At 40.8% G+C, this 15,697-nt stretch overlaps 1 protein-coding gene across 4 annotated transcripts in view; it reads right to left on the bottom strand.

Annotated features, from left to right (window-relative positions):
- SHANK2 (SH3 and multiple ankyrin repeat domains 2) overlaps nt 1-15,697 on the bottom strand; it is a 248,007-nt gene that overhangs the window by 31,347 nt on the left and 200,963 nt on the right. For 3 of the 4 annotated variants that reach the window (XM_053945755.1, XM_053945754.1, XM_053945753.1), the window contains 2 exons: nt 4,289-4,424; nt 2,428-2,508 (listed from right to left, as the gene is read on the bottom strand). In XM_053945755.1, coding sequence (XP_053801730.1) covers nt 2,428-2,508; nt 4,289-4,424 — 217 coding nt within the window. Of the gene's footprint in view, nt 1-2,029; nt 2,039-2,427; nt 2,509-4,288; nt 4,425-15,697 lie in introns of all 4 variants that reach the window. The other variant, XM_053945757.1, reaches the window with a different exon arrangement.

The following is a 15,697-nucleotide window of genomic DNA, read 5'->3' on the forward strand; positions in this document are numbered from 1 at the left end:
TTAGCCCGTGGGATTCTTTGTCACAAGACATTATTGAAACCACAAGCGTCTCCAGTTCAGGAAAAAGGGTTACACATAGGTATTGATGAGAACATCCACAGTGCTCATTTATAGGTTCTTCCTATTTGGTTTGCACATATATGGCATGAAAGGAATGCTCAATGCTCATTCATTAGAGAGTTTAATGGCTATAAAAGTGTGGGTGTTCTCATAGCTCTTACAGATGTCCAATATATACACAAATACATAGAGGGATATATAAATTAGAGATAAATACACACATACAAGCTGTGTTTTATGTCAGGAGACAACTTTTAACTGATGATAGGGAGAACACTTTCCCTGTGGAAGCTTGTTCAGTTGCTGTGAAATTTAAGAATTCTTGTCCCTTCTGGTAATAGCCCTTTTCCAGGACAAATATGAAAATAGGTAGACCACAGATGTTATTTTTAACAGCAGTCACATTGTAATGCTAGGGTGGCAAATGTTCAGAGTGTCACAGAAATGACATTTACAGACTTTTTAAGGAAGAAAGTAAATTTCTGCCACCACTACAACTTTCCTAGGGGACAAACACCTCTGGAACACGGTGCAGGACTATTCCTCAGAACAGAAAACCTCTGTCATTGCAATGTCTGCCCTATCTGGATAAAGGTATGTATGGGAAATGTGCTTAAAATAAATATGTCCCATGGCTGCTTGTTGAAGGAGTGGTTTCTGCCACTTGGTGAGGACAAACAGCAGAGCAAGGGCCACAGCCTGAGCAGGTGGGTGGGAAAGCTAAAATATGATGGTCTCCACTGGGGACATTACTATAAACAAGCTATTCTCCCCTAGGAAAGTGCTGCTTCTGCTTTAAGACCAATATCTCCTTAGGAGGATTGAAAAGTCAAAGAAATAGAAGAACATCCTCAGCTTGGAAGCAATTGGCAGAAGAGGATAACAAGGGGGTAAAAATGGTGCTTAAGTATTGCTGTTCCCTTGGGAAAGGTGGTTGATAAACCAGCAAAGTTTTACAAGCTCTCAGCACTCCATGAAAGAAAAGCAAATAAAAAACACCCAGACCCACAAAGTGTGCTCCAGAAATAATATTTTACATTTTAGTCCTGAAAGAAAAATGATGGAGCATTCACAAGCTGTTGATACCTCGAGTTAAGCTCCTAAACTTCCTTGTACATAAAAACCAAATTTTCTGAGACCTGCTGGAGCTAAATAATCAGACTGGGGTGGTGTTTTTTGGTCTTCATTTGGTTGTTAGACCATCGAGAAGACACTACCCACTTCAGCACCACTTTGCTGGGAGACTTCCCACCGGAGTTATGTGACTTGACTCACTAAAGGATGGATGGGGCCCATCTGCCCCAAAAAGCACTGAGTCACCAGGGGAAAAAAAGGGGCCACAAGGCTAGGATTCCTTCCAGTTGGCCTTCAGATGAGTCCATGTCAGGAAAACCCCAAGATTATAAAATTGAGTATTTAATTGTAGAATTGCGTGGAAAAAATGGTTTTATTGTGTAGATTATTATCATCTATTACTCTGCAGTGAGGGATGTGGTTTGGTTTTATTCCTATTTCTCAGTTGCTAAACACACTGTTTTATTGTTATAGCCACATGGAAATATGCACTGGGCTTTTCTCTTTTTATATATGATTTATTCATATTTCCATGTCTTAGTCTAACTGCAGAAATTCTACCTTTTAATGACCTAACAGATTAAAACCAGGAAGAAAAGAAAAATTACCTTCCTAATCTCTAGAAAATGAATATAAATTCCTGAAGAATTATGCATATCTAGAATGTGGATGATCAAGCAAAGGAATCTACAACCACATTTCTCAAAATTAGCAAATAGAAGATTGAATGCTCAATAATTTTTTTTATTACCAATAGTGAGAGGAATTAAGCTTATATCATGCACAGAAGTCAAAGTGATATCATAATATGCACTTTTTCAGATCAAATGAAACAAGTTGAAGTTGAAGCTGCTTTAACACTGTCAGCTTTTAACAACAGCTTCTGGCAGCTTACCTTTATCCACTAATGAGAGGCCACAGAAATTTAAAATAAAACAATATTAGATGAACTGAAAATTTAGAAAGCAAAGCTAACATAACATGATACAGCATTATTTTCTTTTCTTTTCTTTTTTTCTTTTCTTTTTTTTTTTTTTCTAGATGTGCCAAACTTTGATGATGCATAAAATGTATCAACATTCCCTTGCGCAGCAGTAAAGGCACAAGTCTCCACAAAAATCATTCATGCGAGTCATGCACATTTGAACTCTCCAAAGATGCAGCATTCTTAAAACCTCCTCTGCTCTAGACACTGTACAAGTGCAGCTCCCTTCATCAATTTCACATAGAGACATATAGATAGATATTTACATCTCCACCAAGCCAGCATGCTTGCCAAAAACACTTTCTTACCAAGCTCTTCAAGCTCTGAGGTCATGGACTTAGAGCGCAGGGTCAGTGCAGTGGTTGGAGCTCGCTTAGGAGGTGGTGGGGCTGTGCATGGAACAGAAAAACACACAAGTGTCAGCCAAAACACACCCTCTGGAAGCCCTGTGCTCACAGCCACGATTCCAGATCCATTTAAAAGAATAAGCTCCATGCAATAAGGCGAGAATAAATACCTACATGTGGAGGAAAAAGCCCTGAGATGCTTTTCATGGACTGAATTTCTCCACTGATTCTGGCTCTAGCGTAGGTTGCTTGACACATCCGCAAGCTTTTATGTAACAGGATACATAGAAACATTTAAAGCTAAATAACTGTGCACTTCTGTTTCCCAGCAGGAAAAGGGCTTTCTAGAGAAAGGACCTCACAGCACTGGTGCCCCTTCTGAGAAATATGCAGGGCTAAAAACCTCCTGGGCACCAGCCAATCTCTGGCAGATTAATTTAATCTTTGGAGAAACTGTTCAATCTGAGAAATACAGGAAAGAACATTCAAATGTATCTGAATTGGTAAGGTGACTCAAAGGGAAACCGAGTGATCCTCAGAATATATAAGGTCTTAAACTATCAAGGCAATAATCTAGCACAGAAACTACCATCTGTGCTTTAGTATCCTGATAACAAATATTTCTGGTGGTCAGAAAAGAACATCTCATTCCAACCCCTCTGCCACAGGCAGGGACACCTTCCACTATCCCAGGTTGCTCAGAGTCACATCCATCCTGGCCCTGGACACTTCCCAGGGATCGGGCAGCCACAGCTTCTCTGGGCACCCTGTGCCAGGCCTCACCACCCCCACAGTAAAGAATTTCCCACCAATATTTAGCCTAAACCTGCTGCCTTTCAGTTTAAAGCATTGCCCCTTGTCCTGTCACTACATTTAAGGTCAATATGATACATACCAAAAGGCAGAGGCAAAAAGGATTGTTTAAAATGTGTGAACAGTAATTCCATCAAGCCAAAAATAATGCAGGACCATGCTGGGACATGATTTAGTTCAATACAGCCTTTCCCCTCCACTCCACTGGTCTCAGCTGGTCTCACTAATTTTTTTTTTTAATTATTATTATTTTTAATAAGCAGTGGAGGTGAAAAACACTTCCAGCACAGACAGAAAGCTTTAGTTTCAAGGAGCAGGAGGGAGCCCTGGAGTGCCAGCTCCTCACCTGCCCCTGTGCTGAAGAGGTAGGTGTGTGTGAGGGATAACTCACAGGACTGTGGGAGGAACAGAACTTTCAGCAATGTGCTGCAGCTGCAAGGAGCACCAGTGAGCAGCAGCAATCTTTCCTGCTTAATGATAATTATGAGGGCCTAATGACTTCCCAGTTTAGCTGGGAAACCAAACTCTGGGGCATCTAAGGTGAAGGAAACAGTTTAAATTCCTTTTTTCTTTCCTCTTTTTTTTTTTTGGGGGGGGGGGTGTGAAGTTTTCGTAGTGGTTTTTTGGATGGGTGGGTGAGAAACACACTGCTGAACTACCCCCATTTCAAGTACATTTGAAATTAATAAAAGATCATCTGTTCTCAGTGCTTTTCCTCTCTCACTACTGCAAGAAATTTTACTACAAGATCCTCAAACATATACATGTGAAAAATGCATAAAGATGAACTTTAATGCCAAGCATGATGAGAGAATATTGCTCTTTGGCCACGTGTTAATGTCTAACCCAAGAGAATTAAATCACTCCAAATTAAACAAGAACAGGGCATTTCAAATTTGAGAAGCAAAGTCTAATAAATCAGAATTTAGAAAACAGCCATTTCATGCCCATACTTGGTTTTCTGTGAAGGAAGAGCAGGAGAGTCCATTAGGAAGAGAGAAAAATGTACCTTTCTTCCTTGCTGTGTCATCTGGATCAAGATTCCTGGTAACTGTGACAACCTTCAGCACGAGGTGATTTCCCCCCTGTCGAATCATGTTCACCACCTGCCTGTGGCCAACTTTCACTACGTTCTCATTGTTAACCTGCACACAAAGGAAGGAGTCTTTTAGACCAAAATGCAGAAAACTTTTGTTCTATCATTTTTATAAAATAAACGTGGAAGGAACAGGTAGAAACAGAATTTCTAATTGCTACCTTTTAATGAAAATATGTATTTAAGGAACAGTGCATAGCTGACATGATGACCAGAAAACAAAGCTACTCCACTGGGAAATGCACATCTAAGTAAATTTAACCAAATCCTGCCCTTTACATATCTTATTTACAATTACTAGAATTTTCCTTCTGCAAGTTTCTGGAAGCATCTCCTGTCCTAGAAGCAAAGCCAACAGGGCCATAGCAGGCTTGAAGAGTGTCCATGGAAAAAGAAGAGTTAAATATGTGAAGCCCTGAGCAGTTACTGTGGTCATGCCAATTAAACTTCAAACTGCAGTGCAAGATTCAGCTTAAGGAAAAAAAAAATAAACACATATATGTAGTCTCAGTAATACTTAGTGCTAAATCATGCTTTTTGCTGGATATGTCTTTCCATAATATCAATTAATAGACATAGAAGAAAGCAGAGGCATAAAAACTGTAAATAAGCATGGCTAAAAGTAATTTATTTATTCATTCAATCTATAAGGAGTCACTGAAAGTTATCTGAAATTTGACTGATGACAACATGTAAGTCTGAAGTGCTGCCTGTGCTATTTGAACATAAAAGACATTGAGAAATGGAGGAAGAGCTGCTGCCAGGATACATGCTGGGAAGTTGATCTCTCTCCAAAATTCCACTGACTCAGTAATATTTCACTGAGATCATTCAATGCCTCCCAAAATGAACAGTCATTTTCAAAGTAAGTGTTTTTAGCCTCCTCTATTTATTCTGACAGGCTGGGCATCTCACACTCTAAAGGATTTACAGTTTAGAGCAGAATCTCTCATTAAATGTTATTGCCATTTAGGAGAACAAACAGCACAAGCCGCCCCACTCCAACTTGAAACCATTTTTCCATCCATTGTCTGGAAGGAAAATCTTCCCTTTTTTCAGGCTTCAGCTGAGCCAAAATGCATTTTAATGAACCAGTGCATTGGTAAACTATCTTTTTGACAGAGTGCTGCAGTGGGGAGCCCGCAGGACAGGCTGGGTGCTCTGTCTGAGCTCGGGGTGCTCTTGGAGATGCTTTTTTGGTTCCATGTACTGTGACGTAGGTGGAACACATGCTGAACATCCAGACCTGTTGAGCAGGCAAGGATGAAGTTCTCTCATTCTGTAGGTGGAGGGTATAAAAGAATATTGATTTAAATAGGACTCTTGCTGGTTTGCTTTATTTTACACCTCCTTAGCATCTGGTATTTAATTCCAAGAGATATTTATTTAGCTGGACCAATGGCATCTAAATTTAATCTGTCTAAAATACTGAAGCAAACAGTCTTTTCCATTTACTTCTGAATTCCTTCCAGTATTAAAGCCTCAACAAGGTAATTCTTTTCCACAGGAAAAAAAAATAATATAATTAAGAATTATGGAATGCATCCACTCTATTTTTACTGGAATTAAATTTCAAGCTTGGAAGCCGGTAAGGATTACAATGTAATCCCTAATGCTGTCAAAAAATAGAGCCCTCCAAATAAATCAAAAGTCAATATTAATCAAACACATGTACACTTCACTAGTGTAAAGTGATAAATGTGTAATATGATAAACAGCTTATGCAGCATCCCATCTGTTCCCATCGTTCTGTGCAATGATATTTAACATTTAGAGCAAATATATACAACACATTTTTTTAAAGCTGCCTCAGAAACAGAACCTGTAAATGACTGTTTATAGCAGCTTTGTTGAAAAGGCACAGTTACAAAATCTGGAAGCGAAAAGATTGATCCGAAAATAAATAAAATAAAAATATTGATAGGAGAGCTGGAGGTTATTTAACTCAGAGTCTTACAGAAATACTAGAGAACAAAAGAATCAGAAACCAGCAGAGCAGAACCTCATCTTCACAGTCTTTAGCACCTCAGGGGGTAAAACTGGAGCACGATTACAAAGCAATAACTTGGGAATTGTCAATAGCTTATAAGGATTTCAGTGACATTATTTCTTTTACCCTTCTTCACTATTTCATCCAGAAAGCAAATGACTGCAGAAAGGGTTGTTAAGCAGTGAGACACCAGAGTTCAAGCAGGTTTCTCTGACAGTTTTAGTTTGATTTATTCAGCAAAACTTTTCCAGGTGTGAATAATTTGAGGCAAATCTCTCTCGACTTCCACTTCAAGCCTTGGCAAGGGGAGTTTGTAAAGCAGATATCTATTCCAACTGTGCCAATTCATTTCATAATCACCTGTGTTCTTGGTAGTAAGTGTAATTCCACTCTTTAAAACTCTCAAAAACTACTTTTTCTTTTAGCAGCTAGGTGTTTGGAAGGAAGCTCTAGAAACAAAGAGTAAAGATGATTTGCAGGCATAAATTTGTGTCTTTCTCTCTTCTTCAACCCAATCTTTCTGCATATTTTCTGCAGTCTTTCACTGCAAAACCTGAGGTTCTTATTGTCCTTCTACTATTCCGCAAAACATTCCTGCATCAAGCTTTTTCTGCCATGTCCTTCACAAATAAGTGAAAATAGATAATAGAAATAGACATGTGAGGAGGCTGCATCCATGCTACATCAAAGAAATCTGGTCATCCAAGAAACCAAATGCAAGGAAAACTGTCCTTTGGGACAGCCCACAATTTCAACAACTCTCCTCTGTCCACTCTGGATTCTTGTGAAAAGCCTCAGAATTCTGCATTTTTGAAAATCATCCTTTATTATCATCTGGTCACTGGGCAGTGGGATGGAAATTACCTTGAGAGAATTAATTTATGAAGTAATATGATCTCACAGACTGAATGTCTTTAAAAATAGTCTAAACAGGCTGGATATAACCATTTTTTTTTCCTGAAATGCACAGTTATGCAATGGGTTGAAAAATAATATCATATAATGTAATATAATATGCTATAATACAATACCATATAATATAATACAACAGTAAAGTAACCTGTACATTGTAAGCTGGCAGATGCATGAGCTGGAACACATTCACCAGAGCAGCCTTCCCGTAGGAATATGCAAAAGGAAAAAAAAAGCCCACTACCAGAGAAAGAAACCTTTGCAGACTTTGTTCTAGTAATTAAAAAAAAAAAAAAAGTCCTAATCATTCCATTACCAAAACATTCCCTCAGTGGAAAAGGCAGTCAATCATTTTTAACAGTAATTAAGCAGACAGAACTCCATCAATATGCTTGGGATGCCCATTGCAGAATGGTTGAAGTTGGGAATGCACATCCTCCCGGAAGAAGCTTCTCAGAAGCTCTTCCTTATCCACTGAACTACTTGAAAAAAAAAAACCCCAACAAACCCCCAAACCCGTTACACACACTTACAACCCCCTGCCTACACGTTTCTTAAAATTCACCCTTTTTGATAAATATTTCACACACACAAACCAAATCACAATTTGTACCAGTGAAAATAAATAGCTCACAAGTGATTTTGTGGGCTCAAATGATGCTTCTGTGTTTCAAGTAACCACGGAGTTGTGCACATGGCACTGCCTGTCAGCAGCCAGTAAGAGTTTCCCATCTGGAGACTAAAATGTGAGAGGAAGAAAGACACAGTGACCCAGAGACTTTTGGGGAAGTTATTTATGCTCTCAGTGCACCCACAGTGCCAACCCAGGGGTCACCCACTGAAAACCAGCAAGGGGTTGTGGTGTTTGTTGCCGTACTGGGATGGGCTGGAGCAGCATTTAGCACAAACTAACACCAATGTCCCAGATTTGCACCTGACAAGCATATTTAGTGTCAAAAACTCTATTATTTTATCCTCTACATTCATTCTAAAAGCTGGATTTAACAGGTTCATGGACAGCACAAGGGTACATAGTGAATCCAGAAAAGCTTCTGTGAAAGTAAATTTGAACAAATTCTGTTGGCAGCATTGAGCATCCCAGGAAAGGCCTTGGTGCAAAAATGACCACAGATCCAAATGAGGAGGCAAGTTAAAAATGTCCAAAGCCAAAAGATGCTTTGGTGTAATGACATTTCACGTGCTTACAAAATGCATTTCACCACAAACTATATCAAGATTCACAGTCTCAAAAAGCTAGCACATGATTTTAACCTGTGTCTTAGATTAAAATAGAAAGTAATAATATAATATATAAATGAGTCTTATAATGGAAATTAATTTATGAATTTGTCTCTGCAAACCCAATTATTCCCATCCCACCACAGAAGCTGATATAAACAGAAGCAAAAGGCTTCAGTCCACCGGGCTCCAACAATTTATTTCAACAGTTTCTGAAACAGGTCTTGAAGAGTCTCTGGAAAATTCCTGAAGATTTTCCAGTACAAATGGGAAGTTTGTTTACATTCTGATCTTCCACGTAAACATCACTGATTCCTGCTGGTGTTTGACCAAATCCTGTTTAATCTACTTTGGTGTAAAAGATGCTTCAGAGGCTTCATGCATTCTGTTGATCTAAAAGGTGCTAAAAAAAAAAAAAAAAAAAAAAGCTTCACAGAAGAGAAGAAGGGATACAAGGATGTGGAAATTCCAGCTGACATCTTGCATTAATGATGTTTTTGCAGTAATGCACTTGCTCATAGATTTGCCTGCCATGGTGACCTTACTGCATGAGATGATGTAAAGATGAGGCCAGTGTGCATGGAACTGGACTAGGTGATCAAAGGAGGCAACTTCCCACCTTCCCACCTGAATTCTGTCATTCATAGGGTTTCTCCAGAAGAAGAAATATTATAAGGAAGTATTTGACAGCCTTTTAGAAAAAAAGTACATGTGAATTAAGGGAAAAACATCAAAATTGTTCATAGCCTTGCTATAGTATAAATCTCTTGGCATAAACTCAAATATTGGGGCACACAAACAAGATATAAGATGCCTAAAAGAAAACACCCTGTGGAGAGACAATGTCCTGAGGTTGTGGATTCCATCCTGTTAGCACATTTGCCATGTTTGCACATGGGGAATGTTGTGCCTTCTCTGCTGCAGCTCCTGGAGATGTCACTGCCTGGTGCTTGCTCTGGGCAAGGGCAGCAGGACAGGCTGGAGCCTGGTGGAACCTGAGATCTGCAGGGCTGCTCCAGCCCAGCCAGACAAAGACTTTTCCCTGGGCTGATTCTGCAGTGGCAAAACTGCTGTCTTGTGGATGTGGTCTCTGCCCGGAGACAGCAGAGCTGTCGAGGAAGGGCTCAGCCGCTTCACCCCTGCGAGTTGCACCAACGCTTCAGCTGCACCCGGGAACATCTATTTCTGAGAGAGGCACTGCAAGGAAGAGGCATCTCAGATCATAAACTCCAGACTCCTTGGTTGTCATGGCAACTGCATCACAAAATTTGTTTTTTAACATTTAGCCAAGCTCCATCTTGGAACTTCTCAGTTTTCTTGTCCCTGCTATTCCTGTTAGGCCCAGAACCTCTGAGAAGAAGTGACATTTTTTCTCATTTCTGTCCTGGGTGTAACCAGTTTGCATTATTTTTTTTTTTTTCCTGTATAAAGCTACCAAAAGCCTAAATAGACTTTATTTTCACCTTACTTTCCCAGCATTCTACAAACATATCATGTGGGAGTAATGTCCTGCCTTGGTTAAACACATGTTTTAATAATATGACAAAGTTGAAAACCTGAATGGAGCATAACAGCTGTCAGTCCTTCAAAGACCTTTTAAATTTTTTTTTAATGTCTCTAACTTTTGTCAAACCAGCCTATAACGATGGTCATACACTCATCTGTGTTTCACCCAGTTAAGACTGCTCCCATGCCAGTGTCTGGCCTCCCTCAAGGGAAATGTACAACTTGTTTTCTTCTAATAAGTACAAACTCACTGGATTAGTTTGGGATCAAAGCTGATAACCCAAAAAAGCAGCAGGGTTAAGGGTTGCTTTGCATCTCTTACCCATGGCATGATTTAAAAGGCAGAACTATGTTAAATTAGCACTCTCACCTAAAATTTTGGATTTTGCATCCTTATATCTAACCTGAAAGCTGTTGCAAGTAAGTGGCTCCCATCCTCATGAGACTACACAGAACTTTTAAACATCACTCAATTACTTGGACCCCGTCCTATTAAAAATAATGGCCTCCATTAATTAGTACCTGTTCCTATTTTGAATCCTTTGGTTTAAGTCACATTTCATTGGAGAGGTTCAATTAACTTTATTGCAGTTGATTGAACTGCAGTGTTCTGCAATCAATTAAGTGGCACTTAAGATGAATTTGTGCGATGTCTGCCAGGTGCAAGAGGTGGAAGCTTCTAATGTTTTAACTTCTCTCAGGGAAAAAATATCCAATGAACTGTGCACATCTGTTTTGCTTCCTTTTTGCTTAAAATAAAGTCACTGAAGATAAGCCGATAACAAACTTTTTTTCCACATTCCAATGCTCAAAAAAAAAGTACTAGTTTAAAATTCAGCGAAATGAAAATGAAGTTTGAAGTGCAACAGAGAGTACCTTTACATTATTCATCTTGTGAACATGCCTCTTATATTGAATTTGTTCTCATAGCCTATAAATTATGGTACAGAGACAGCACCAAAAATAGGGTACCAAAAATAGCAAACTAGAGGTTACCTACATAGTAAAGAAACCTCTCTAGCATGTCTGCCCTTCACAAATGAAAGCATGCATGAAAATCTAAAACTGCTTAACCACTGCAACCAGAGCTGCTTCCATCTCATTCCCCTGGCATATCCAGTCATCCTCCTCTGCTGGGGGTTGCTCCAAGGTGGAGGGAAGGGAAAGGGAAAGGGAAAGGGAAAGGGAAAGGGAAAGGGAAAGGGAAAGGGAAAGGGAAAGGGAAAGGGAAAGGGAAAGGGAAAGGGAAAGGGAAAGGGAAAGGGAAAGGGAAAGGGAAAGGGAAAGGAAGGAACCCAAGTTGCTCATTCAAGCAGTGGGAAAACAAACTCCCATCCCTCCATGCTCCTCTGCTGGCCAGTCACCCACATCCCAGTTTGCTGCTCCCTCTGCACAGTCACTGATGCTTTGCAAAGCCCTTCTAACAAATTGACTCCAGAGGGGAAAAAATAATCAAAACTTGAGAGGATAATTTTGCTCTGGATCACAGACTGTCACTGTGATCTGAGTGCTGGGCCAGCTCTGGGCAGCAGAATGGGTGAAGCTGGTGTGTTCTGCTGATGAGTTTTGGATGAGCCTCCTTTTGGGAGCCCTGTGCCACCATTGGCCCCTGTTGCCTCTGTCAGCTCCTCTGGGACAACTCCTCCAGGGCAGCAGGAAGAACAGGATCCCCTTTGGGCAGAGTGTATTTCCAAGCCAAGCCTATCCCTGGAGCCAGCTCCAGCTCCCTCCTGTGCTGCTGTGTGGGACAGGAACAAGGAGCAGAGGGAGCTGAGGCAGCATTCCCACTCCTGCGGTGCCCTCGGAACAGCACCCACCTGCACACCCTGCCCCCACAGGGATGAAGGGCTTCAGACCCCCATGAAACAATTCCCAACCCAACGCTGGAGGAAAACAGGAGGCTGTGTTCCACCCTAAAAATATCATATTTTTTCAAATGGAGAGTTGCAGTGCTGTTATGCAAGCACTGGGAGGACAATGGATCTTTATTTGAATTCTGAATGAACCACTTGATAAGTATTTACAGGAGGTGGAAGCTCACAGGCTGAGCCTTTCTATTTTTAAAGCTGTGCATACCTACACTAAAGGCCATTAGGCAGAGAATTCTAAAATGTGGATCAAAATATAGATCTCTTTATGAGCATTAATAATACAGCCCAATATTCATTTACATTAGGTAAGCACCCTAAGTCAGGCAACACAATTTAAAATTAAACCCTGTACATGGGATATAAACTGCCTGGTTTTGTACCTTTCAATTATTTTCTCTTAAAACCTTTCCCAGAGATTACACAGATATATTGACAGAAAGTGTTGTCATCATGTGTTGATAATCTATATTTCCTCCTCCCACATACAGTCACTTTCCAGAAAATGCATCTGCTCTAAGAACAATATTAAAAAAAATGTATTGCTCATACATCCCTCTTTATGCAGGAAAGCCTAATCTTAGAGAAGATGGAGATAATTCTTTCTTAAAGCCATGTTAGTTTTAACAAGGCTGCCTTAAACTTGGAATCCCTTGGAACTTTAATTGGGAGGCCATGGAAATGAGGACTGAAGTCTGGGCCTGAGGAGTGTCTAAGCACATACAGAATAGTCAAACTCACATAAAAAATGTTTTCTGTGTTAGATCAGAATGAAGAAACACCCATCAGGCAGCTGGTGATGTGTGAGTGTCCTGTTTTAATTTAGAAAATTACTGATTTCATTAACCATACTGCAGCTTTGTGCATGTTTTATGCCAGACTTCCCAAATTGAAGATAAACCCCAAAAAGAGGTATCAGTGGTGGAGTCATTGCAGAGCAGAGTTACAAACAGGGAAATGTTTAGTTTAAAACAACCACAAAAGAACATCCAAATCTATAGGCAGAATTGTAATGTAAAACAGACAGGAGACACAAATACCACGTTACACAACATTAACTCAACAAAAGCAACCAAAGAAAACTTTCGCAGCTCTTTTTGAAGAAAACAAACTTGTTTATAAGAGCAACTTCATTAATTCATAATGAGGTTTTTTGTTACCACTTCAAACAAGTGACGTTCTAATTTACTTACTCTCCACACAGAATAACCACTTCTTATCTTCTCAAACAAGAGCACAAGTGCAAAAAGCTCCTCTGTTAAGAGGGAATGATTTATCTTGGTGAGTGAACAAGCATCAGAGGAGGATAACAGCAGACTCCTCAGAGCATTTTGTCACAGCGAATAAGAATCATCAACAAACCTTTCATTAGGTTTGATTTTATTTGTAAATAGTTTGGAAATAAAAATCTATTTTGGGACGATCTGGTGACTCACAGAGCACGAGGCAATTTCCTGGCCTTTAAAAAGGCTCCACCTTGGCTACAGAGAGCGCCAGTCCCGAGGGAACACCCTCCCAGCAAAAGGCAGAAGCAGCGGAGCAAGGCTTTGCCTTCTGCACTGCTCCCAGCCCGCAGCAGCCAGAGATGCTGCAGCCCCTCCTCCGGGGACATTTGCTCCGCAGTCCAGATTCTGTATCCAAACAAAACTTTGGAAACTCCTTTGGAGACACTTCCTACCTTCTAGTGGCCAGAAGGAAGCCAAACCTGTTGCCTGCTTCCTTTCAGCACCCTGAGCCAGCAGCAGCACAGGCAGCTGGGCGATGCTGGGGGTGAGTCTGTGCTGTTACACACTGACATTTCAGGAATGCTCTCAAGAGCTGCACAACCTCGTGCCAACAGAGCAGCTCGGCAGAAGAGCCTTGTGGAGATAAGCATGCCCCAAACCTGATCACAGGCACAGAAGAGAGGGGGACAAACAAAGCACAAATGCCAAGCAAAGCCCAAGCAACAACAACGTAACAGCATTGTCAATCAGAAAGCAGCAGCCTCATTTGTACCAACAGTAATTTTAGAATCACTAGAAAAGATGTCCAAAATCACAGTTTTGCAGACTTGTTCTCCTGCTACCTAAATTTTCTCTGCAACCCAACTCCCAAAATTAACAAACAGCGAAGCCCCACTGAGTTTGATTCTATGTAAAATATTTTGGAATGTGAACTAAGTCTTAAGCATACAAGGAAAGATCAGAAAAATAACTTAGTTTGTTAAGAAGAACAGAAAGAGATGGTGCTGCCCCACACCGAAGGGCAGATATGCTGTGTGCTTCCAAAACTAAGGGAGGGAAACTTCTACTTAAACACCAAATATTATGCAGATCCCTTATAATTAAAATTGAATTTGTATCTGGGTGTTGTGGAATGGAGTTTAAATGTTAACCAAGCTCTTAGGCAAAGGTTTAAAACTTGGAGGCACTGTAGAAAGAGCTAATATTTCCCACAAAGTTGGAATTGCCAAAAGCTGTGCCAGGGTGACTCGGATACTGCCCTTGATGGATGGGTTCAGGGAGACCCAGGAACTCAAATTCCCAAGGTGCTCAGCAACCTGCATCCCCCTGCACAGGAGAGGAAACCACCCAAGGTGTCGGAATGACTCCTGTGAGCACCTGATGTGCCAAAACTTCATCCTAAATTCCCGTCCCGGGAGGGCCAGGGACAGCAATGCAGATGGAATGTCACCCACCTCATCCAGCCCCTGCTGAGCACTGACCCTCTGCTGGACTACTAAATCCTGCTTGGCCAGCACCTCCAAGGGCACTCCCACTGCAGAATTTGGGAAGCAGCAAGGGCTGGGGACCATTTCCAGGGACTGGGTGGGTGCAGCTGCCTTGCTTTGGAGCCTGACTCAATCTGTTGCTCCCTGCCAGCGGCCACACATCCCAGAGAACGTGGAATACTTGAATTTCCCAGCCTATGTGAATTCTACATGCTGCAGTTAAAACCTGGGAAAAAGAGCTTTGCATTTTGCCCAACATGCACCAGGTAACCCTGCTGGAGGTTAGCAATTTAATTTCACAGCTTGCAGGAACAATTCCTTTAGTGCCACGTTGCTCACATGGAGACAGAACTGTGAGAAGGAAGCACACTCACAGCTCTAATGTATAAATTTTAGATGACTTTATGGTAGTGATTGATTCTCCTTGAGTGCCATCCTCTTTTTTATTCCAGCCTCTGAGCTCTTTGCCTAATTGCCCAAATTGCAGTAGCATCACATCTGATTTCTCTCCAAATACCTTGACCTAAATCAGCTTTGTTCCAGTTACTGGCATTGACAAGTCTGGCAATGGTAGAGGGACAATTTCAGTGCATCCTAATATGCTTTTTATTGATTTCCAGGTGTTTTTTGTTTTGGTTTGGTTTTTTTTTTTGGTTTTTTTTTAGTTTACAAGGGAAAGAGCCATGAAAGACATGATTTAGATTCTGAAGTCTGACTGAGGCAACATAAAAGCTTCAGCTCTAGGAAACGTTGTAGAAAGCAACCTTAGTGTGTGCTACTCACTCTTACTACTGTGTCCCCCAAATCCTGCACAGGCAGCACTGCTGGAATTGCACAAATCCGAGGCAGAATATCTTATGCCACTGACTCTGCTGCATGACTGTCAGCCTTCAGAGCATCTTCCTGTGGAATGCAAGGAATGCCTGATCCATAACCAAAGCTCCCAAGAGTCTCTGAAATTAAAACTATTTTTAGCTACCCTAAATATATGCTGTCTGAAATAGTCAAGTGAGCCATTGTTGCTAATACATAGCTCCTTTCACACACATATAGAACACATGCTTATCACCCAGAGCACATTCCTTACTGAGGAA

Source organism: Vidua chalybeata, chromosome 6 (genome assembly GCF_026979565.1).
Source record: "Vidua chalybeata isolate OUT-0048 chromosome 6, bVidCha1 merged haplotype, whole genome shotgun sequence".
NCBI classification, from domain to species: domain Eukaryota; kingdom Metazoa; phylum Chordata; class Aves; order Passeriformes; family Viduidae; genus Vidua; species Vidua chalybeata.